Below are 22,201 nucleotides of genomic sequence, written 5' to 3'. Positions count from 1 at the left end.
ATTTGTAATTTTTACATTTATACTTATATAACTTACCACCAAACGATATTACTGTCAATTTAATGGAAGATAGCAATCCATCGAAATGTGTTCCTTAGTACTGAGTTTAAAAGAGTTCCGGTCCCTGAAAACTGAAAAGTTAACCTTTATTACAGTTCTAAGAAAACAACTCAGTTATCAGACAATCAGTTTCTCAGTAGACGCATGGAAGCTGTAAGTAAGAATTGATTTTTTAAAGAGGGCATAAGATCATGTTCACAAACAAGTAATTCAATAGCATTACAAAAAGAAAGCCTTTCCGAGAACTTGATGTCAGGCAAACTTCTCTACAGTCAAGTGTTTTACTGCAAACAAACATCACAACAAAACATCTCTAATCCCAAGTGGAAAATTAAAGTAACGACGTGTTTAAACTATGACCATAGTGTTTGGGGTGGGAAAACTTAAAATGCTCGATTCATGCTCTTGATTTTATTTTCAGAGGAGGGGGAATTAAACACAGCCCTGGTTGCGAGCAAAATTTTAACAACTAATGGAATGCCATAATTGTTAAAAGGTATTGCAGCCTCTTCGAAAGGTTCAAATTCACCTGAAAGTTGAAGTCATAATGGTCATCTCTTGCAATCTCAGGGAGCTCCACGCCATCTCTGATGTGACGGATATAGGTTTTCCTGCCTTAAAACAGAAGGAAGAAGATTGTTTGTTAAACGTTTTTAAAACACCTGTAACCAAACTCGTGACTGCTTCAAAAGAAAGCCCTCCGATAGTGCTTTATCGTACAAATAAAATAGCACATCATTTAAAAAACATGTTCTTGGTTTTTGTTTTTAATATTTGAAATCCCTTTAGTTATACCTAATGGCTCGTTAACCAGTTTACGTTCGTTCAAATTAATGTTTACCAGCTAGATGAGTGTGTAACAGCGGCGAAAATATATTGATTCCTCCGTCAGGCAGCGTGGATCCTTTCAGGCCCTTTTTTCCAAGAAGAAGAAACGGTGTCAGTAATAGAGATTGGTAGAAATTAAGAACGCGAGCTGGAACGCTTACCGCACATAATGCTCACGGATACTAATATCTAGTATGCTATCTGTTGGAGTCGAACTCAAATAATTCTGTATTTATTTGAAAACGTTCTTACAGATTTTCCCAATTTCGCCTGCGAATTGTCTAGGTAGGGTAGTTCAAATTCTGAAAGTTTCGTTGTAAAGTGTCTGACTACATTTCGAGATAATCAACGCTATTTAAAATAAAGTGCTTTATTTTGGTAACAGTTGTTTTGTTTTGTTTTGGTAACAGTCATAGGTTGGAAAGGTGGTGCAGTATGAGGGAGATCGAAGCAAGCCTTCCATGTGAAATATTGATTTGAGAAGATCCACTCCAAGACCAGAAAAACTATTGCGTACCTCCTTGAGAACGGCGCCTAGTAACACAAAAAGTATTTTTGCGTGGTTTACGACTGTTTGGGGAAAGCAGATTTTAGCAAGGGTTATTGGAATCTACAAAGAAAATTAGTGGTAACCCCATAATTAAAAAAAAAAAAAAGAAAAATCTCTGAAAAATGGGTGGCTACCCCTTATTTTCTTTTTGGATTCCAATAGTCTTTTCTAAGATATATTTGTCTCGAACAGTCATAAACTGTGCATGCTTTAAATAGATTTGTACTAGGAAGCAACGTCCTCAAATAGCCCACAAAATGTACAATGCGCGAAAGCGAAGCATTTCCAACCAAACCTAATCCAACGATGGGAAGTGGATGGGTCTGTGGACAGCACGGAACAGGAGTTAAACTTGAGGTGACTCGGAGAAACAATACTTAGGGTGCTTTCCATTATATTTGTCAGAACTGTCCGGGCAGACCGATCGGTCCGTAAATGGAGTGAACCAATTTGAAGAACTGATTCTTGGAATTCTTCGGCAAATTCTGAGAGTAGTGTGCGCCATTTCAAAGCAAGAAACAAAAGTGGCATATAAACTTTCGTTCAAATTGGTGTAAAACCGGCCGGTCAGTTTTGACAAATGGAAAGCGATCTTATTGTGTATAGGTTATGCGTTTTTTAGCTCAGGTGTACTAGGTAGGTACATCCTGTCAGTTGGATTAATGGAATGCCGGTTCATTTGAACTTCTCTCCATCTTTCTGACGACAATCTTCGAGACGTAGGACCAAACAAAATTCATTCACTCTCATTTTAAAATACCTTTCAGAGCTTACGTGCTCAAATTTTGCAAGCTTAAAGCGAAAGTATGAAAAAGTTTTAAATTGATAGTTAGTCATGACAACGTAAACTAGCATTTTTTTCTTGTAGAAAACTGCCAGTTGTTAGATTTCCTGTATCATTCGCTCGCAATAAAGTCTCAGAGATACACACATGGTTATACTGTTCGAATAAAATTTCAAAACGCGTTTTTTAGTTCAGGTGTACTAGGTAGGCACATCCTGTCAGTTGGATTAATGGAATGCCGGTTCATTTGAACTTCTCTCCATCTTTCTGACGACAATCTTCGAGACGTAAGACCAAACAAATTCATTCACTCTCATTTTAAAATACCTTTCAGAGCTTGCGTGGCCAAATTTTGCAAGCTTAAAGCGAAAGTATGGAAAAGTTTTAAATTGATAGTTAGTCATGACAACATAAACTAGCATTTTTTTCTTGTAGAAAACTGCCAGTTGTTAGATTTCCTGTATCATTCGCTCGCAATAAAGTCTCAGAGATACACACATGGTTATACTGTTCGAATAAAATTTCAAGACGCGTTAAAAATATATTTGGCCGTCTCTCGGTAAAGTTAAAAGCGCCAAGCGTTTGTCATCTATTTAATCAGACAAGACAAATTATTCTTCTCTTACTTTTTCTAAGAAGGTTATTATGTGTTGCCAGAATTTGCGACCGCTTATTTTGTTACAAAAACTGATGCAGTACATACCACTCTGGTGCATTCAGCGCTACAGAAGCCATTGATTTCCCAGTCTGTCTGTCTTGGCGGAATCACCATGGCTGTTTGAGACACAGTTGCTCCGACGTGCAAAACCCCGGCATCGTACTTTCTCAGTTGCTTGGTGTAGTGAAACCGGAGTCCAGAACTGTCAATCATTCCTAAAACGGAAACGCGTTAAAAATATTGACAGGGAGGGGAGGGGTTCGGCGGAAATTTTGAACGGAAAACTTGAGTCTGGTCATAGCTGAAATTCAATTTTCATCGATAGGAGTTGGACAATAAAAACAGCATTAAAGTATCCAGCCGAATGCCTGTGGTTTGCCCGGGAGAATGGGAACAGCTGAAAATGAATGACAATAAAATGACTCATACCTTCCACGTTCCTGGGATTATCGTAATGTATTTCCAGAATGACGACCTTTGGACTGTCGGCTTTACCAATCGGAAAACCAGCGTGCTCAGGAAAATAGAAGGCCTAAAATATCGATATAGCAAATTAAGAACAAATACCATCAGCAATAGTTATCTAGATTGTCAGCTAATTCTGAGAGAGATTTAAAGGTGATATCTCAACAAACACGTGATGTCTATAAATCCCCGTTGACTGAAGTCAGAGGAATCATGTATTATTGCCCCCCCCCCCCCTCCCTAACAATTGGGTTTTCCTTCAATTTTACTCTCTGGCCACAATGGCGGGAGGCGAGTGCTCTGAGCACGCCATCCCTGCTCCCTGTACTTACATTTCCACCTATCGCCCACGCAGCACCAGTACAATCCTCGACCGGAGGAGGCATATTCGATCCATAACAGCGGCCGGTGTAGTTCAAATGGTGCTTTGGGAAATCCTCACTGCATTCGTACACTAACATGTGATGGACCACTCTCTCGTGGCCTGCTTGCATAACTGGCTCAAACTAAATGTAAAGAAAAGGAGATGGAAGATTTAAAATTCCAACTTGTTGGCATAATAATAGTAATGGTAATGATTTTACGTTTGAATGGTGGCACGTTGGTTTAATAGCTAGCGAATACAATCTGCACAAGGAACTATAGCAACATAAATGATAAATACAGCGAGACCGGCCTATACTACGGGAATCAAATAAATGTAAAACCCTTCGACAACGCTAATGTCATGGGATGATATGTACTTCTTTTATGGCAGGTTTTAATTTGCCGGCCCAGAGTTAGAGAGTTACTATGGCCATTACTAACTCCTTCGAAAAAGGACGTAGTTTTTACCTCAATTTTGTTTGACGCAGAGTATGCAGAAAATCAAGGATCAGTTACGAGTGATGCGGAATTTTTTTTATGCTATGAAGAAAAACGGGAAACGATTTAAAGAAACAGATCTTTAGATTAGCTTACAGAAGCTATTAAGATACTCTTCGCGTGTTATTACTCCCTGATAGACCATGAATTATACTCAACCCCAGGGCTAGTTCCTTGCACAATCAAGTCAGAAGGATCTGGGGTCAATAATGACCAGCAATGAACATGAAACAAAGAGGGGGTAACTCATTAACCTATCCAGATGGTGAAACAAAGAGCTGCATTTTATCCACTGGATTGCAGGATGAATGGACAAGTTAATGGTCACAAAGATTGAAACAGCAGATCTTAGTAGTTTTAAGGAAAAGATGACGTCATACACTAACTGAGGTGAATGCAGAGAATAAAATTGAAGGTAAGGTTTGGATGAAGACAATAGTAAGATGTTTGAGTAGTGTAAAGTATACAGTGTTTAAAACGTATCTCACTCATCCCGCGTTAAAAACCATCTTTTGAGGACTATTTCTAGTATTGAGTCGCGAAATGATATCATGTTTAGTATTTTCAATCTGATGTGAATATTTGAGCCGGTGTCAGTCTTTTCTCTTGAAAACGAAAAGCTTATTCTGTCGGCGCTCATGTCAAGCATGTTTGGCGCTCGAAGTCAGTTGCCGCTGGTAGATTGTGAATTTGAGGCCGACAATCATTTAACTGGAGATTGAGAGGTACATGGTGACCTTGTGCGCGCTCTAAGCGCATAAAGTGTCCAAAGAACACATAAAATCATATCACCATAAAACCTCCAGGCCCCAAAGGGCCCAAAAGGTTTGGAGACTAGGGTCAAGGGCACCCCAGGGGGTTAGCATGGGGGTGGGGGGGGGGGGGTGGGGGCTGTCGGTGGTATTAAGGAGGTAATCTTACCATCACAATATGGTGCGTTTCATTGACTTTAGGTATTTCAAATACTGCACACATGTAGCTGGTTGAGTCTTTTGGGATGGCAGTCTAAAATTAATAAGAATAAGAAAATATTCAAACAGTAAGCCGGATATCACAATTTTGTTTTCGCGTTTAGTTCAATTGCCTTCGATAATTGCTTGAGAAAAGGATTGTAAGTATAATACAAAAAGAGAATAGTGTGATTTGGTTAGGTAAAAAAACTGTTATCTTAAGACACAGGGAAGGGCCAAATGATGGGGGTGGGGTCGGTGGGGTACTCCTTTTTCCTTAATTTCCTCTTGATTTCATGCTCTGTAACCTTCCTGGTAAAAGATATATATGATCTAGCTTGTGTGTGTTTGTTACTGGTTTGTTGTTTATTGTGTTAAAAAATTACCTTGTTATGTCTGATGTTGAACTGTTTGGTATCAGGTGGCAAAGCTGGTTTCTTAGCGCTGCTCAATAGTAACACGCTTCTTGGTCCTCGGTTGGTAGGGCTGTGCTGTGGAATGGCATCTTCTGACGAAGGATCGTCAGGGTGATACGCGTAGATTACTTTGGTTGTTCCTTGCTGCAAGAAACAAGTCAATTATTGCTTAATAATTTAGCAACAGTGAGTTTAACCTACGTAACTGGCTAACATCGAAGAGTGCTGGCTTAATATTTGAACAGGCGCGGTAAACCTGTGTGCACATTCATATTACGGCTCGCGTACTGTCAGAATTTTGCCAACAAAGAGTAGACTTCCTTTGAAATCCAACAAATCGAAAAAAGGGCCAACTAAAATAAGTTGTAAAAGTGTTATTGAATTGACCCTTTGTTTACACTATAGCCTGTGAACAGGCTACGGTTGGGGATAGGACGAAAGAAAACACCGCGAGCGAAGCGAGCCGGGGGGAAAATGTGCCGAGAGGGGAGCTGGCCGAGGAGGAACTGGGGGGTGCCTCCCTCGGCCAGCTTCACTCGGCTCGCTTCGGTCGCGGCCTTTTCCTTCGCCGTTTCCTTCGCCCTATCCGGCTACGGGAGCCTGTTCACAGGCTATTTACACTATGAATCACTGCGTTACTGAAGCACAAAGGAGCACAAGGAAAAGGAAAATCTTTGGCCTTGCGTATGCTCCATACGTTGAACTAAATTACATCGGCATGCGCTGTAAGTGCTGCTGTTCTCGCGCTTATCGAGTTACTTGTGAAAACCACCAGGCATGCTCTTAGTTCTTAGTTTATTTCTCTCCTTAAGAGTTTTAAGAGTAAGACGATTCAATGGCCGCTATTTTTCGCGCTTAGTAAAGTGGCTTTTTCCCATGTCCTCTAAGCCAATCAAATCTACGGAATTGTATTATCCAATGACCCAGTTTTATGTGGAACATTCATGGATCTATCTGCTTATTTGAAGGTCAGGTGAGAGACCTGGCTTCCACCGCCTCCCTCAAAAGCAAATTCCAGACATTCGATCTTCTCGGAACAAAGAGAATGTATAAGTTAAAATGTTAGTCTGGACTTGTTGGAAAGGACACTGGTGTAAACACGCACTACAAGTTGTTATTTAACAATTATTCCACGAGCGCGCGTTGGATATGAGATGATAGATAGCCAACGAGGCGCGTAGCGCCGAGTTGGCTATAATCATCTCATATCCAACAACCGCAAGTGGAATAATTGTTTTATTAAAAACAATCAAGAAATATTGCTAGATCTTACTGATTTCGCTGTGCAAGAATAACCAGCAGACAATTTAATGGTCGCTATTTCTCGGCCATGGTATAATTGCTCATATACCATGGCCGCTAAGCCAATGAAATCCCTCGAATTGCATTATACAATGATTCAGTTTTTAATAAATATATATATACCAAAAAATGTCCGACGCCTACTTTACAGTGTGTCCTAGCCAAGTGACTCAACCAGTTTTGATAAACTCACATGCTTCCACCAATAATTGCCCGTTACAAATCTGGCAAGGAATTTTTGTACTTGCTACTGAGTTTTAAACAATGAGTGAAGATTCAAAATACTTGAGAAACAAATGTTATTCTTGAAATATTAAAGTGCTGCAATGTAAAGAAAAATTCATAGCTTTATATACCGTCAATAAACTAGGGAAATTTCTACGGGAATTCTAAAATCTCGTTTGCGATGTTCAATACTGACATGTAAAGAGAAGCCTGCATGTTACTTTCATTTTAACAACAGCCTTATTAGATTCATGCGCTAATTACACACCTCGATTTTGTTGTCTTGTGGATCGCAGGTGTCAAACTTTCTTTTGAACTTCATGGTGGTTTTATCATTGTCTTCCGTCAGTGAAATCAGCTCATAATCCTGTTGGGTATCTATCGTTGGCATCACGCGACCATCGGCATGTCGATCCTATCAGGAAACGAGTACAAAGCGGTGAAAAGTGTATATTTATGATATGGACTGGCATATGGTTGTGTGACGCTATCTGTTAAAAATCCCTTATCAGTCTTACACTGGAATCTCACTTTTTGCATTGTAAATCAGTCAGCTTGTTGTTTGTTTATGCCCATTTGAAATCATATCAGTACACCTAAAACTTAATCCGCACAAATGTGCGTTAATCAAAACCTTGCAGCCACAGGCTGAATTACGTCTGATTTACAATAAAATATATAAAAATGAACGAATGACAATACCAAGCTAAGAAAAGCTAATATAAAAGGACAAAATATATAAAAAAGAGGAATAATATTACATCATTGCTTTATGGACATAGTGATAGATAAAACTATTGCGACTACGGATGGTGTGGAGGCACCGTGTGGTAAAAGAGTGCTGACTCCTTAAATTGACCTCGCACTCATTCTTGGGAGGCAGTAAGCTACACAGCTTGTGCGAGGGATTAGACAGAATAGAATTAAAGAGCTTATCACATAAGAAATCGCGGCGCTCGTGTAAGGGAACTAGACCAGTCAAAAGAAGCGCCTCATTGTACGAACAATCTGGATACATAATACGCAAAGCTCGCCTTTGACATCTCTGACGCAAAAAATACAGGCGCTTGTTTACTTTCTTTACAACCTCGGATACGTGATTATTCCACGTAAGATCGTAAGATATCTGCAAACCTCACGGCTAAGATCATTGTTTGCTCTACAGACTCTAAATCCTGACCATTAACCTTAATTGGATGATCAAAGTTCTTTCTAGAGTGCCTGAATATTATACCATTACGCAGTTCCTTACACTTGGTTTCATTTAGTTGGAACTTATCAGCAGAAGCTTGCGTCGCGAGTTCGTCAACCGCTTGTTGGACTTTGCTGACCTCAGACTTCATGACTGTTTCAGAAATAGCTTGGAGTTTCTTAAAATAACTTACACGATCAAAGGAAATTCTAAAACTGCCTCACTTGTTTCTTACTATAGGTGTCACGTGACATTCATTGGTTGGTGAACTTATAGAACTTGGTTTTTGGAAAAAGGGAACACCGTGCCTATGTAATTCCACCTTTTAGGTTGTAACTCTCATCTTAAAATAAAAACTGGTGAAATTAGTAGCGAACAACGTTTCGCCGTCCTCCTGACAGTTCAAAAATGTCAGTGTGAAATGTGGTGAAGTATTTATTAACATAAATAAAGATCTAGTTTCTGAAAAAATGCAGTGAAGTATTATGAGCATAAAATTAAGTAAAGTACAAAGATAAAGATAATTTTTTTTTCTATGTGCATGAATAGTTTTGCACGGATAGAGTCAGACTAAAAAAATATCTCAGTTTGTCGCGGAATCTTTGGCGCACTCCGCACTCGCCGGTTCACAAACTGAAGAGGAACGTATCTTCTGTATCTCTGAAATTTTATTCCAACATTCCAACAATCCGACAATCTCCAATATTCAATTTACAGTTCACTATCCTCTATTCGCGATTCACAATTCCGTTCTCAATTCGTTCTGACCCGATCTGACCTTACATTCCAATTGTGCTTAGATTTACTTAGTTCTATTATATTTGCGCAACAAGTTCTTTGCACGAGCCCAGTAAAATCTCAAGCCTACACTATTGTAGTGCTCCTCAATTTAATTCTTTTTACACAAGTATACACGTTCTTTTCCTAATTTAGGTCACATAATTTTCATGTAGTACCTGATTAGCTTCGGACTTTGCCGGTTTACAATTGTACAATCTGTTTTATCTAACTTAATCTTATTCGCGTTATATTTGACATATATCTTGTGACATCAGATAAAACCGATCGGAGAATAAACCTTGAGTAAACAAGATTTTATAGAGGTCGTGGGCCGTGGGTGTGCACAAATATCGTGGGTAAAGAATTTTTAACAATTTTTTTATTCTTATTTTTACCTTATACTGCGAGCAGTCTCTTATTTTTCTTTTGCGTCACGGTAAAATTCGATAACGCGCGAGGTTCTTTTGCGTCATGGTAAAATACGAGGCTGCGAGGAACGAGGGCGGAGCAAGAGCGAAGAAACGGTCTATTTTTACCCACGACACTTAACTATAGTCAGAGGTGCTACATGAGCTTAACTCTTGCTACAAAGGCACTTTTGTTTCAGATAATCACGGAACCATTACCGATTAGAATTAACAAAAACAGATCTGTCTGTTTAGACAAACTATATTCATGTATAATTCATTGCTTCGCTGGGCTTTCAATATTTTATTCCCACGCTGATAATTCATTCAGCTTTGTTTTCCTCGTATAGCTCCCTGAAATATTAGAACTGCGAATCAGTACTCAAACACAATTTGTCACGAGAAAAGGCGAACGTCTACTTCAAAAGTTCTGGGATGCTAATACAACGTTAAGGTCACCAAATTAATCAGTTCCGTAGTCATCGACTCATCCGTTCCGTTGCAACAGCAACACAACGTTCCTCTACAATTTACTTATCGCGGAATTGATACCTTGAAGTAAGCTTTACCGTCCTTCACCCAGCCAATCACAATATCTGCACCTTTCATCTTTCCCTGTCCGCTGGAGATACCAAACCCGATCCATCCGGTTGTTTTGGCCTCGACTGTGAAGAGAATTTGCTTTTCTGCAACGCTCACATTCCAGTACAGCTTTACATTCTGATCTTCATCCAGAGGAGCAAAGAAAGAATGTTGCAATGCAAGATCGACGGCGTATGCTTGTAGGACAAGAACATGAAGGATCAAAAAGCAGACAGCGGACGAAAACATTATGTAATCTTTTTGGCAGCTTGCGCGCTATGAAAGCCGATAAACCGAAAAATCACACCCTTGCTTTGTCTTGATTATTAAGTTACTCATTAGCAATTGAAATCTTGCTGTCACTGTTATAAAAATATACGTTACGCATAACTATGCACAATAAACAACAGTCCCACAAACAGCAAGTACTCCATTTTGAACCCTGAAAGTTGAATTGCTTCAAGTAGGATAGGGTGCAAATTTTTTAAAATCCGATCCAGTGTAATGAACCGGTCAAATCGAAGCTTCAACATCCTCTCAGGGAACCTCCTTTGCTTTCCCGGGGGGTGAGAAATTTGAACCCTAGCCTCCAGGCGGTGTGCGTCACCACCCACAAAGGGTGCTGGGTAAAGATATGGAAATGGATCATTTGACTCTGGTCACGATCGAGTAAACATCTCACGAACGTAAGACTTACCGGTAAATGACATTTGCGGAGTGCAGACTGCAGACTGCAGACTGCAGACTGTTAATTGTAAAATAATACACATTGAAGCATAAGAATAAAGGTGACGTCATCATCAATAAAGCAACGTCAAAAAAAAAATTGGAAATCAGCCTTGACCTGGGGCCCTGGGTACGAGGTTGATTTTTCCCGCGTAAACTTACAACAGCCTCGTTCCCAAGTTGTCTTTGAGTAGTGAGGGGGGCACCGGTTAGTCCTCTTTTTTGCGGTGGTTTCTCATTAATATGCGGTGGCATACATTATTGCCGATGACGTCACCGCCTATTGTCTTGATCACTCATTATAGGATGACGTCATATTTTACTTTAGCCTTACCAACAGGTTATGAACTGGTTTGACAGGTTGATCAATGATGTCATGCTCTATTTTAATCTTATGGCAGTCATGGCAGTCACCGGTTTTACAGGTTTTTTGAAGTTATTTTTGGATACACGACATGATATAGTACTTACATACATACTTCATTGTATAGCCCCTCTTCAGCGATTTTGTACGATACGAATCCATCGAAGCCCGGAATATTGAGCGTCGACACTACTTACAACTGTGGGGAACTTTTGAATGCAGAGGTCCACACAACGCAGGAATTAAACTTGCTGGTAATTTTGCCGGATCTCTCTTGTGAAAGACCTTGTGTCAGGCGTCACTTGAACGTGAAAATACAAAACTGAATGCAAGGCTGGCTGGCACTACGGCAAAGGGCAGATTTATTAGTGGCCAATATTTCGACTAATAGAATTAGTCTTCCTCAGGGCCAGAGCTATACTGTGGGGAGTTCTACGTAACACCAACCACATACCGGCATCAGCTGCTCTTGTCGAAGAGAACAGGCAAGCACCCAGTATTACTTGGGCCTACACTTATTCACAAGCATCGAAATCAGGTAGCCTTCAGTTATCTCGCAAATTCCATGACAAGACTTAAGCCATCACTAGCGCGAATTTTAGGTGTCGGTTGTGACAGAGACAAAGCGATCAAGAACGGTCTGACAGCCCATTTTCCTTGTGCCCTTTCTCTGGCTTGTAAAACGCACTTTGAGGATGATATTTCAGCGGAAGCTTACAGATCTTGGTGTGAATAGTAATGAGAGGAAGGAAATTGTTGCTGATATCTTTGGCTCTGAAGTGACGCGAGAGAGGACCAGAGAGGGGTTTGATTGACCGAGCCACCGAGGCTGACTTTGAAAAATATCTGGCAGAATTGGAGCAAGTATGGAACGAGCGTGAAAAGGCCGCCAGACAAACCACTACACGAGAATTCCATTCATGGTTTGCACGTTACCAAGCCAAAGACATGAAAGAGATGCTTCTCTATCCAGTTAGGCGAGATATGGGTTAAGGATACGATTTCTACTACAATAATGACCCCGAATCAGTGCATCGCAATATTGAGGCAAGGCAAAACTACAAGGCCACCGAAATGCCAACAGTTTTTGAAAACATTCGAAAGGAAAAGGACGCCAATCTCTGTTATGTCGAAGATGCCATAATTGACAACGGACCCCTTGAAATAGCTCCAGGGTTTGAACATTTTAAGGTTGATGAACACTCTTGTACATATGATTGGTCAGAAGAGAAAAGGCAAAAGCATTTAGGGACTTTCATGAAGCCCTTCCAGTCGTAACCATGGTACCAAGAAGAGGCATTTACAGCCAGCAAAATGAACTGGGACTTGAAGATAGTGGGGAAGGAGGTCAACAAAACCCTGAAGGTGGGGAAGGTCCCCCTGAAGAAACGAGGGAAATGCAGCACATTCACTCTCCTTTCCTTTTTGTGAATATGGGTTATCCTCAGTTTTCTTACCATCATACAACAAAGCTGCGTGCTTGCTTCTTAGCAGCACTAACATCGTGGAAGCTCCGGGAGATCATAAAGGTTTTCTTGTTGCAAGTGATACCGGGGCAACTCCTTATTTTGTGGCGGTAAAGAAAAACGGCGTCTGCATTTGTCAGTTTAAAGGTTTTAAAACTGCCTCTCTTTGTTCTCATTCACTTACAGTTGCGGATCACGTTGCCAAACTGCACGAGTACCTTTCCTGGTTTCATTCTCGCGGTAGTCCAAACATCACTGCAGCAGCGTCTTCGTCCGCACCCAAGAATTCGGGGAAAAAGCCTGGCCAAAAGTTTCGCATTCGGCGAACCGGGGCCATCACATCATCAAGAAATGATGACAGCTACGCAGATAGGCGTCCCTACGTGGAGACTGCAAATGTCGAAAATGAGCAGCAATACCAACTTAAATGGCTAGAGAAGACGACGGCTTAAGTATGCTATGGTTGCGGAGGAAAACTTCGACCTTCTGATTCGAGTGTGCCCCCTCCTCCATTTGACGTGGTATTGTCAACTAAAGAGTACCGTTCTTGGTATGACAAGTCAACAGGAACAACAAAAATTACAAAGAAACCGGAGGCCACCCACTACCACGTAAATCCCGTTTGTCTCCGGGCAAAAATTGTCGATTTCCAAGCATCGCTTCATGTAAGCATCAATTCTGAAGATCGCCAAAGGATGCTCGATGTCCACAAGAATTTTTTAAAGCAGTCTTTGAACATCACCATTATCTAAGACCGAAAGGACATTAACACTGTGTTACCACTTAACAAACATACTTCAATGACATGTGCAGTTTTAATTTTTTAAACACAAGGAAAGAGGACGATGGATTTCCCTTTATGAGCTTTTCCCACCTCTGGACAAAGTGAATGTAAACAAAGAATTTGTGCAGTCAAAGGATTCCAATAAGCTTGCATAGGTTGTGTGCCGCCTGGTAGGGAATGGTTTATGCTCAAATCGGGTTACATTTTTACCCATTGTTACTATTTAGGTTTTAATTTTTCGGGTTTGAGCCTTAATAGATTATCAATCTATGCTCGTCTCATATTTAATAGTGTTTGGGTTAAGACCCTAGGCGGCACACACCTATTCGAAATTTATGGGATTACCCCTCCTCAGCATTCCCGCAAAGTTTGGAATAATATATAATGGTTACGTTCCCTTTATTGAAGTTCTAACCTTTCAATTCCTTGTCATTTAATGAACAAAAAGTTTATGTTAACTGATACATTTCAAGTTTACATTCCTTAGAACATCAAATCAGCTTAAAATTCCTGTGACTTGGATACGCCGATGTATGGAGACACAATTCAGGACAATTTGACCTGTACAACTAAAGAAAAGTGCTAGCAGCAGCTCGCCAAGCCATGACGTAAAGTAATCTACACCTGTCTTACCAGTCCGTAAACAAACCCATTACCCTATCATGTTGCAAAACATTAAGATAAAACGTCTTAACAATAGGCTTTAAACCGTTCAATTGAGCTGCTTTCTACAGTCCAAAATGTACCAGGCCGATACGTCGATGTGAAGATTTTTACTCATTTCCTGCAGTACTGCTTCTTCTTCTTTTTTTCTCAAAACTAGGAATGTCTTTTCCTCACTTAGTATGCTTCCTTCAGAAAACAATAGCTCGGGTTCCCGATGAGAAAAAGAGAAACGAGCCATACCATCGCCATGTTTTCTTTTACTTTTTTAGAAGCCTGGGAATAAGGGTGCCACAGGGTCCCCACAGTCACAAAAGCCTCCTCGAAATAAGGATTAGTATTAGGATTTCTATGGGAATTAATCGTAAGATTCATAAAACGTTGAAAAATCGAATTCATGTAAACTTCCATTTAATATACACACCTTAGAAAGACATGTAAAAAAAACGGCATTTTTTAGCAAGTTTTGATGTTTTATCGATAAACTCCGGTCCTCATACTAATCATCTACGTAATTTAGCTTAGAAGGCTGTTGTGAGTCTAGGTGCCCTGTACGCAAATTATAACTGGTGAAAACAATTTACAGTCTGCAGTCTGAAGTCTGCGATCTGCAAATGTCATACACCGAAGACTTACAGTAGGTAGACTTACAGTCGCACTGAAACTGGAGGCATGAGAAGCACGAGGCATGAGATCGACATGTTTCATGCGGCGCCGCTACGCACAAGGTACAACTTATAATAAAAGCTAAAACAATCTGGGTAAGTCTAAGTTTGACATGTTGTGTTCGTATTTCAAATATGTTCACTGTTTGCGATTTAGCGCGATTCCAGGGAGTTTTAGTGCCATTGCCTCTCTCTCCTATATGATATGCATGTACAGTATATAGAGAGAAAAGCAGTGGAACTTAAACTCACTGGAATCGGGCTAAATCGCTCCAAAAACTATATAGGAGAAAGAACAGAAGAGGGAGTTCAGCTAGGGATCTTTTTATTATTTAAAACTCGTTAGCTTTTTTAAACTGAAGTAGGGACCGTTTTTCCCCTACAAATCCTTATAATTTTGCTGTTACGCAATGGTCGCCGTGACGCTTAAAGTACAATACTCACGCAAAGGTCACCGCTTTTCTCTCATAGAGCTTGCGGTACCTGTGCTTAGCCCAAGAGTAATCCGTCAAATGGCGCCCCTAATCAACAACCACTTACTTCAACCTTCAATAAACTAATTGTTTACAACAAGAATAGTTCCTGATAACTTCCAAGCAAACACATCGAAGCTTTTGAATTACTTCATGAATCAAAAATGTAACCTAGTTCTTTATATGTTCTGCATGTATTAATCTATTGTGCGTCCGCTGGCCGCTCCATTGCCGGATTAGCTTTGCTAATGGCAATTATGCTAATTTAAGATTAAATATAACTTAAAGACTTCACTTGACACACCTGTATATAAGAATGAAGACAAATCGCTATTTTCTAACTATAGATACTGTAGCTGTTTTGCCGTGTTTTTAATTAAAAAAATACCCGTATTAGAAAGAAATGATGTACAACAGGTTAATTTAAAGCTCTTAAAATGAGAGAAACACAACGGGTGTTTGTTTCGTATTGTTCGTCCTATTTGAAAAATAACGAATTTCGTACAATTCATGCACATTTTGGGCATTGTAATATACATGTTACAGTTTATAGGTATAAATTGTTCTGTTGTACTGTGCTGCTATATTATACTTTTTAAAGTTGTGAAATTTGCATGCAGATAGTTTAAATATAACGACAAGTGTTATTAAGAAAAAAAAGTGTTTAAAGTTAGAATCCACTGTCCAAATTTGAGTCCATTCCATTCTATATTTGTGGTGAGGCGATCGGGGATCGTTTGCGGTCCAATCTGGGGATAATTTCCCGTCGGGGGATCATTTCCGGTCTGGGGATCCTTTGCAGGCCTGTACAAGTGTAAGACCTAACACCCTGGTAAAATACGATAGAAAGACGGCAATTTACATAACTAAGACGCTAAGACCTAGCTAAGACCAAGACTTAAGACCTAAAACCTCGAAAACTAAGACCTTCTATGACGTTGATTCGATTACCAAAACAAGCACAGAAGTGGATCAACCAAAGTCTGTTCTATTTATCGGTCAGATTAAACATCATCCACTGCAGACGAAAAAGTAAATAAGGAATAACCAAGGGCCCGTTTCTCGAAAGTCGCGGTAACTTACCGGGCCCGATAAGTATATTTTTAAATGTTTTTTCGCCGATTACAGTGATTACAGACATGGTTCTTGGCAAATGTTTTTGTAGGATAATAAGATTTTAAAATTAGTTTTCAAAGCTAACAAAAATTCACTCCTGTGAATTTTTCGAAAGTCCCGATAATTAACGTGCCTGGGAAGCTGTTGCTGTTTACATTCAAGATCGATGTTTCAACAGTTTTGCAGACAATATGATAAAACTATTAGTTAACAAAATAAAATGGAATTGTTTGCTAGCTACGACCCGTGCTTTTATTCTTTGATTTTGATTTGAATATTTGATTTCGGGCCCGAAAAGTTACCGGGTCTTTCTAGAAACGGGCCCCGGGACTTTCGAGAAACGGGACCGAGGCCTCTACTGACTATTTCAAGCTACAATGTAGCCCGGGGGGGGGGGGGGGGGGAGGGACTCCCATATGGAACAGACGGGGATGCTCGTCGGAAATTTTGAATTTAACCCCTACAGAAGACCATCTGGGCGTGGCTCAAGCTTTTTGTGACCCCTAAAGGAGACCAATTAGCCCCGACCTAATCCTTCGCTTTCATAGTTTTGGTCTAGGGTTTGCGTTTCACGCTGATCAATTATTTACCTCATAACATTAACCTCTTCCAAGTGTCTATACCGGTGGGAAGATGCAAGCGATGCAAGCGCTCAGCCTCTTCTTGGTCGCAATATTTTTTCGTCGCCTGTTATAATCATTCGCACGCATTGCAATCTGAGCGCCTGGGACAGCCTGCTGTTGTTTTGCCCCAGCTGCTTTATCTTCTTTTCTTCTCTCAATACTTTGCCAGACACAAATATAATTTTAATCGATGGAACGGTGGCAAAGATGAAGAATGAAATTCAGATAATCAGTTGACAAAAAGTAAATATAAAAATTTGTTTATTCTTTTTATCGTCTTAAATTCAAGCTATAATGCTATGAAGATGGCTGTGGCAATATTAATTTAAACTAATTGAACAGGTCAGCGGTCAGCCATCTCGAAGATCCTCCTATTTTCTCCGTTCTTTCTCCAGTTTCCATCCGTTACGTCTTTCAGCCATTACGGTCATAGCCATCTTTTAAGCACTAGTATGCTTGGAATTTGGGGAGATTCAGGAGACTGAAAATACAGAAAAGAAAAAAAAACATTGGCTTGAGTATCTGTAATCAGGAATAAAAAATCACACGCATTAAATACTTTCCGTAGCCCGCGTAGCTGCCAGAATGTTGGGTAACGGGTAAAGGCAAAATTTGGGCGGCAGGCGGTATAGCCGCGCGCGGTTTCGGGGTTCATGGCGACTCTGCCGCCAAAACTACCTATCCTCGCGCGCGGATAACACTGCCAGCTACGCGTTCTAACGGTTCACCTGGCAAAAGGTTTGTTCATATTTTGTTTTTTTGCCCTGGAATTAAGGCTTCCTAATCTCATAGCAAACATCACATATTTGTTTCTTATGTACTCGAGCGACAAAGTAAACAAACGCCGTTTTAGAGTATGCCGCACTGAAGGAACCCGAATCAACTATAACGCGCAGAAATTGAGAGCAAATAAGTCCAACCGTTTAAGTAAAAATGATCTAATATTCCACTGAGGTAGAAAGTCTTTAAAATTTATTTATACACTGTTGAATTGAACTGCGTTATCCAAGTGACTTTTGCCTTCTGCACAGAAAATGATCAGGGCGAAGCCAGGGAGATTTTCAGGCAATCGTGATAGTCCGCTAGCAGTGTCGAACGCACTTTATATCTGCGATAACTTGTAATAATTATAATAGTTTCCAACCATGTAAATGAAAGACACAGGCAAGTCAAAACTAGCGATATAATGTTCCGACGTTTCGTAAAAAACGAAAAAATGAAAGAGGCGTATAATCAGGTTTAAAATTGAACCAAAATTATGATTAAAATTTTGGATCAAGAGAGGGTTACAGTATTCTTCAAATGACACCACTCCGGTGAGTACAGCGAATGGCTATAACATTACTACAAAGTACTAAAACCGGCAGCAATAATCATAAAACAGCAAAAATCATACGAATTATTCAAAAGGCTTTTCCTACTTGCTTATCCAAATATGAAGTGAGTATATAATTTTATTTATTTTTACGCTTGGTGTGATGTCTGATGATTTTACCAACCAAAAACCGTGAAAATGTGAATGTAAACTTCAAAAATCTTTCATAGCTGTAAACGGTGCCTGGTGCCAAATATTCTATTACTAATACTGTGGGTTTAACCAATGCACACTACATGAAGGACAACGAACATTTTGACTTCAAACGCAGTTTTTACCCTCTCCACAGATTTTATGTCGCAAGGGTGTTTCAAGGTGCTTTCTGTTATTTACTACCTGGCGTTAGACTTACACCAACTTACATCTTCATGCTTCAGTGCAGCCTTGACGACGAGCGTCAAAGTAGCAATAGCAGACAATTGCAACATAAGCACAAACTGAGCATAGCAGAGACAGCGCCAGAGGAAACCGCTGGGGCTACCTTGTCAGGATTAGGTCGGGTTGATGGCCCTAGGCAAATAATGGGAAAAAATGAAAATGCAAAAAGAAAGATGTTAAAATTCGTTTTCGCATAGATAATTAAGGGAGTAGTTATGAAACCTTGCTATGCAAACAATGGCGCTGCAATTATTTTTGTTGGAAGAGCTGTGACGGTGCACAATGCTTCGTTCTAATATTCACACTACCATTCAATATCGTAACAGGAAAGTTTCTATTGGTCAGTTGCTCCAACACTTTTGAAATCTATTGTGGTTTGTATACGGTCAAGACCAAAAATGCAAACAAAAACATATAACGAAGACTTTTGTCAGGTTTCATAACCATTATGAAGCATCATTAGAAACTTTAGAGTGCTGCTGTTATAAAAAAAAAACGTAATAGTCAATATTATTAGTTTGAAATTTCCAATGCTGGACTTAAACAGTACCGTCACCATTCGGTCGGCTCATTTCAAAGGATAAAAGTTTTTTTTATTTTCTATACTATGAAATAAAATACCACAATTTCCCAGTGGGGGAATTAAGGACAGACTGATACGAGTGACTTATTAGACTGCTCCTGCAATTTTTAAAAGTTCCTTGTGCTCCTAAGAGAGCCAACAAGCCCTTACCCTTACCAAGCACCTCATAGTTTCTCTGAGGAGTGGGTAATGTAAACAGCAACCCGCGCTATGCGTGGATGCACTGTTGAAAACGGTTCTCAGCTGAATATCTGAATTACTCTAGCTAGCTACATGTAATCTCAACAAACACAAAACAAACAGTGAACCAATCTGAAAATAACGCAAATATGTCAGTGTCGTGATATCTCCTAACGAGAAAACAAAGGAAATCACTCGGCCGTGAAGGACGTTTGGAAATATAAAGGATATGATGTGAATTACCAGCTTTCATAAGCTTGTAATTGTTTAAATTTTGTAGCTGCTGTTGTTTGACTTCCTACATCACGAATGGCTTGACTTTATTTCTAATTGGTGCAGACTCTTTCAAGTCGCCGCACAACGTAGTCAACGTAAACTTAGCGAACCCAAAGCAAATTAGCCTGCGTGGCACGCGCTTGAAAGGGGAAGGGAGAAGAGAAATCGGGCGCGCGCGACGCGAGGGGATTTCCGATTTCCCTTCTCCCTTACCTTTTCTAGCGCCTGCCACGCAGGCTAAAAGCAAATTAGCTGATTACTTTCGACGCGCAATTACCATATTTATTCGATTAACCGTCTTGTGGGCGATCATTTAATTTTGGGCCCATGAGGGTTGGCGCTCATTATTTTCCTAACCTTTCAAAAAGCGAGGACAGTCTTAGAGAATAACAAAAACAAAGGATAACAAGTTTATTTCGCTTGGACAAGACAACATAAAGTGCAAAAAGCACGAAAAGTGTCAGAAGCCTTAAATAGGCTTTTGAAGGTGTTGATTATTGCGATAAATGCATAAAGTCACTCTGTAGACGCCCGCTCCCCCCCTGGTTTGGGGGTAGAGATCACTTGTGTCCATATGGGAGAAAGCTGATAGGCTCCCTCGTCCCTGTTCATAGTAGGATTGTTCGATCTAATACATATGCTTTCTTCAATCCATCGCTTAAACTTGTCGCCGTCCTGCTCAACTATTTCACTTGCTTCCCAATTCATAATATGATTGTTCTGACAGACGTGGTCTCTTATGGCTGATTTATGGTGTTCATTGGTAGAAGCTCTGCGGGTGGTTCTTGGGAAATTTCTGTTAGAGATCTTTTCTGCTTCCTTTCTGTGTTCTGTGATCCTGGTTCCCAGCTGTCTCCCTGTTTCACCGATATATACCTTTTTCGCATTGGCTGCATGGAATTTTGGACACCACTCCAGCCTTTTTGTGCTTCTCATTCTTGTCCTTCGGGTGAACTAAAACCTGTCTGAGGGTGGTTTGAGATTTAATCACTGTGGCTACCCTGTGTTTGGTGAATATGCGTCGTATTTTCTCCGTGAATGAATGGACATATGGGACAGTCACCACTGCTCTTGATTTTTGTTGTGCTTTATCATTCTTGGATCTAATAGCTTTCTTGCTGTTTATTTGCTCTTTGACCTTCTTTATTGCCCAATCCGGGTAACCACATGTATGGAGGGCTGTTCTTATGTGTTCTTCCTCTTGTTCCTACTATGAACAGGGACGAGGGGGCCTATCAGCTTTCTCCCATACGGACACAAGTGATCTCCACCCCCAAACCGGGGGGGGAGGGGGGGAGCGGGCGTCTACAGAGTGACTTTGCGCATTTATCGTAATAATCAACACCTTCAAAAGCCTATTTAAGGCTTCTGACACTTTTCATGCTTTTCAAGTTTTGATAAAGATGGCTGACAGTCATCGAAACTGTCAGCATTAATAAGACGTTAATGTAAGACTGGCTATGTTGTAAGAAGGTCGGCATTAGGTAACATAGGGTGAAGCGGTCCCGAATGATCGGAATTTTCCGATCGTCCTTGTGACGTCATCGTCCGACTGCTTTCACGAAATAAACAAATATGGCGCTGAAGTGCTTTATTAATTATTCCTTTGCATTGTGTGATAAATTTGCCGGCGGCCAGCTCTGTTGGGACAACTATTCCTCAGTTTACACACTGAAGGACTGACAAAGCAGATTTTTTCGAGGAGTGGATGAATGTTTACATGCCTTTACCATTTTATCTTTGCCTACCGCTTCACTCGATGTTACTTCTTTGTACTGTTGTAGAGGACTCTACATAACATAGGGTGAGGAGGATCCGAGCCCAACTGGATCCAGTCTTCGTTTGGTAAAGTATTCCTCATTAATTTTTTTGCAAACTCAGAGACTCAAAAGCAGTTCTTTCGATGAATACATGAATTTTCAACGACCTATGTTGAAGTGTATAAAAATATATTTATTTATATTTTTTTAATGGGGGGACTTCTTTGCAATTGTAAAAGCCCAAAAGGTTTGCTTTAGTCCCCCTCCCTGTTGTAATGTTAATATTAACTATTGGACAATATTTTGCTATCTTTAATCATGGGAAATAAAACAATAACCACAATCATGCGTGAAAGCTTTGAGGATTTATCTACAGGCTATATTTCACTAAAACAGCTATAGCTAGTGCTTGAAAACTTGGTTTACCAGGAACTACAAAATTTTAAAACATTCCCCATTTCCCCCATAGCCTACCTTACTTGGTTCTTGTTGCCATGAAGTGGACTACAATACATGTAAGTTAATTTAGTAACATAGTTTTGGTTATTGAAAGCATTTAGTATTCAACATATGTGGCTAGTTTAAAAATTTAAACTTTTTACAGTATTTGATAACATCATGGGAGTAATGTAACAAAAGTATAATTTCATACATGTATTTACTGAACAGATGAGAAATCATGCTAAATGTGCACCCAAAACAAATC

The 22,201-nt window shown here is 40.0% G+C and overlaps 2 protein-coding genes and 2 long non-coding RNA genes across 5 annotated transcripts in view; 2 read left to right on the top strand and 2 right to left on the bottom strand.

Moving 5' to 3' along the window:
* Positions 1-21,850, top strand: part of LOC146460695 (uncharacterized) — a 41,686-nt gene extending 19,836 nt beyond the window's left edge. The window contains exon 2 of the long non-coding RNA XR_014857537.1: positions 20,350-21,850. This is a non-coding gene — a long non-coding RNA (uncharacterized LOC146460695). The remainder of the gene's footprint in view (positions 1-20,349) is intronic.
* Positions 428-10,521, bottom strand: LOC146460698 (DBH-like monooxygenase protein 1). Its single transcript, XM_085087608.1, has 9 exons — positions 10,034-10,521; positions 7,371-7,517; positions 5,546-5,719; positions 5,131-5,214; positions 3,678-3,851; positions 3,310-3,412; positions 2,926-3,095; positions 902-974; positions 428-675 (listed from the first exon to the last, which is right to left on the bottom strand). The coding sequence occupies exons 1-9, from the start codon at positions 10,310-10,312 to the stop codon at positions 530-532; spliced, it is 1,350 nt and encodes a 449-aa protein (XP_084943734.1). The 5' UTR covers positions 10,313-10,521; the 3' UTR covers positions 428-529.
* Positions 11,193-14,408, top strand: LOC146460697 (uncharacterized). Its single transcript, XM_085087844.1, has 3 exons — positions 11,193-11,214; positions 11,561-11,879; positions 11,957-14,408. Exons 1-3 carry the CDS (start codon positions 11,193-11,195, stop codon positions 12,144-12,146), a joined length of 531 nt encoding a protein of 176 aa, XP_084943970.1. The 3' UTR covers positions 12,147-14,408.
* Positions 17,188-21,595, bottom strand: LOC146460696 (uncharacterized). 2 transcript variants are annotated; one of them, XR_014857535.1, is made up of 3 exons: positions 21,466-21,595; positions 18,681-18,828; positions 17,188-17,424 (listed from the first exon to the last, which is right to left on the bottom strand). It is a non-coding gene; the product is annotated as an uncharacterized LOC146460696 (long non-coding RNA). The 2 variants fall into 2 exon arrangements; XR_014857536.1 differs by having other exon boundaries at positions 21,484-21,586.
* Positions 21,851-22,201: the final 351 nt, after the last annotated feature.

Source organism: Pavona decussata, unplaced genomic scaffold, assembly GCF_977016875.1.
Source record: "Pavona decussata unplaced genomic scaffold, jaPavDecu1.1 SCAFFOLD_207, whole genome shotgun sequence".
Classification (NCBI taxonomy): Eukaryota; Metazoa; Cnidaria; class Anthozoa; order Scleractinia; family Agariciidae; genus Pavona; species Pavona decussata.
This window is presented reverse-complemented; position numbering and strand designations above follow the sequence as displayed.

Coding starts and splice junctions, on each gene's coding strand:
- LOC146460698 (XM_085087608.1), bottom strand. CDS start 10,312: ATGTTTTCGTCCGCTGTCTGCTTTTTGATCCTTCATGTTCTTGTCCTA. Junction 5,720..7,370: donor CACAAGACAACAAAATCGAG/GTGTGTAATTAG, acceptor TGTTTCTTGCAG/CAAGGAACAACCAAAGTAAT. Junction 975..2,925: donor GCGCTGAATGCACCAGAGTG/GTATGTACTGCA, acceptor CTTGGAAAAAAG/GGCCTGAAAGGATCCACGCT.
- LOC146460697 (XM_085087844.1), top strand. CDS start 11,193: ATGGCAGTCACCGGTTTTACAG. Junction 11,215..11,560: donor GGCAGTCACCGGTTTTACAG/GTTTTTTGAAGT, acceptor AGTCTTCCTCAG/GGCCAGAGCTATACTGTGGG. Junction 11,880..11,956: donor GCGGAAGCTTACAGATCTTG/GTGTGAATAGTA, acceptor AGGACCAGAGAG/GGGTTTGATTGACCGAGCCA.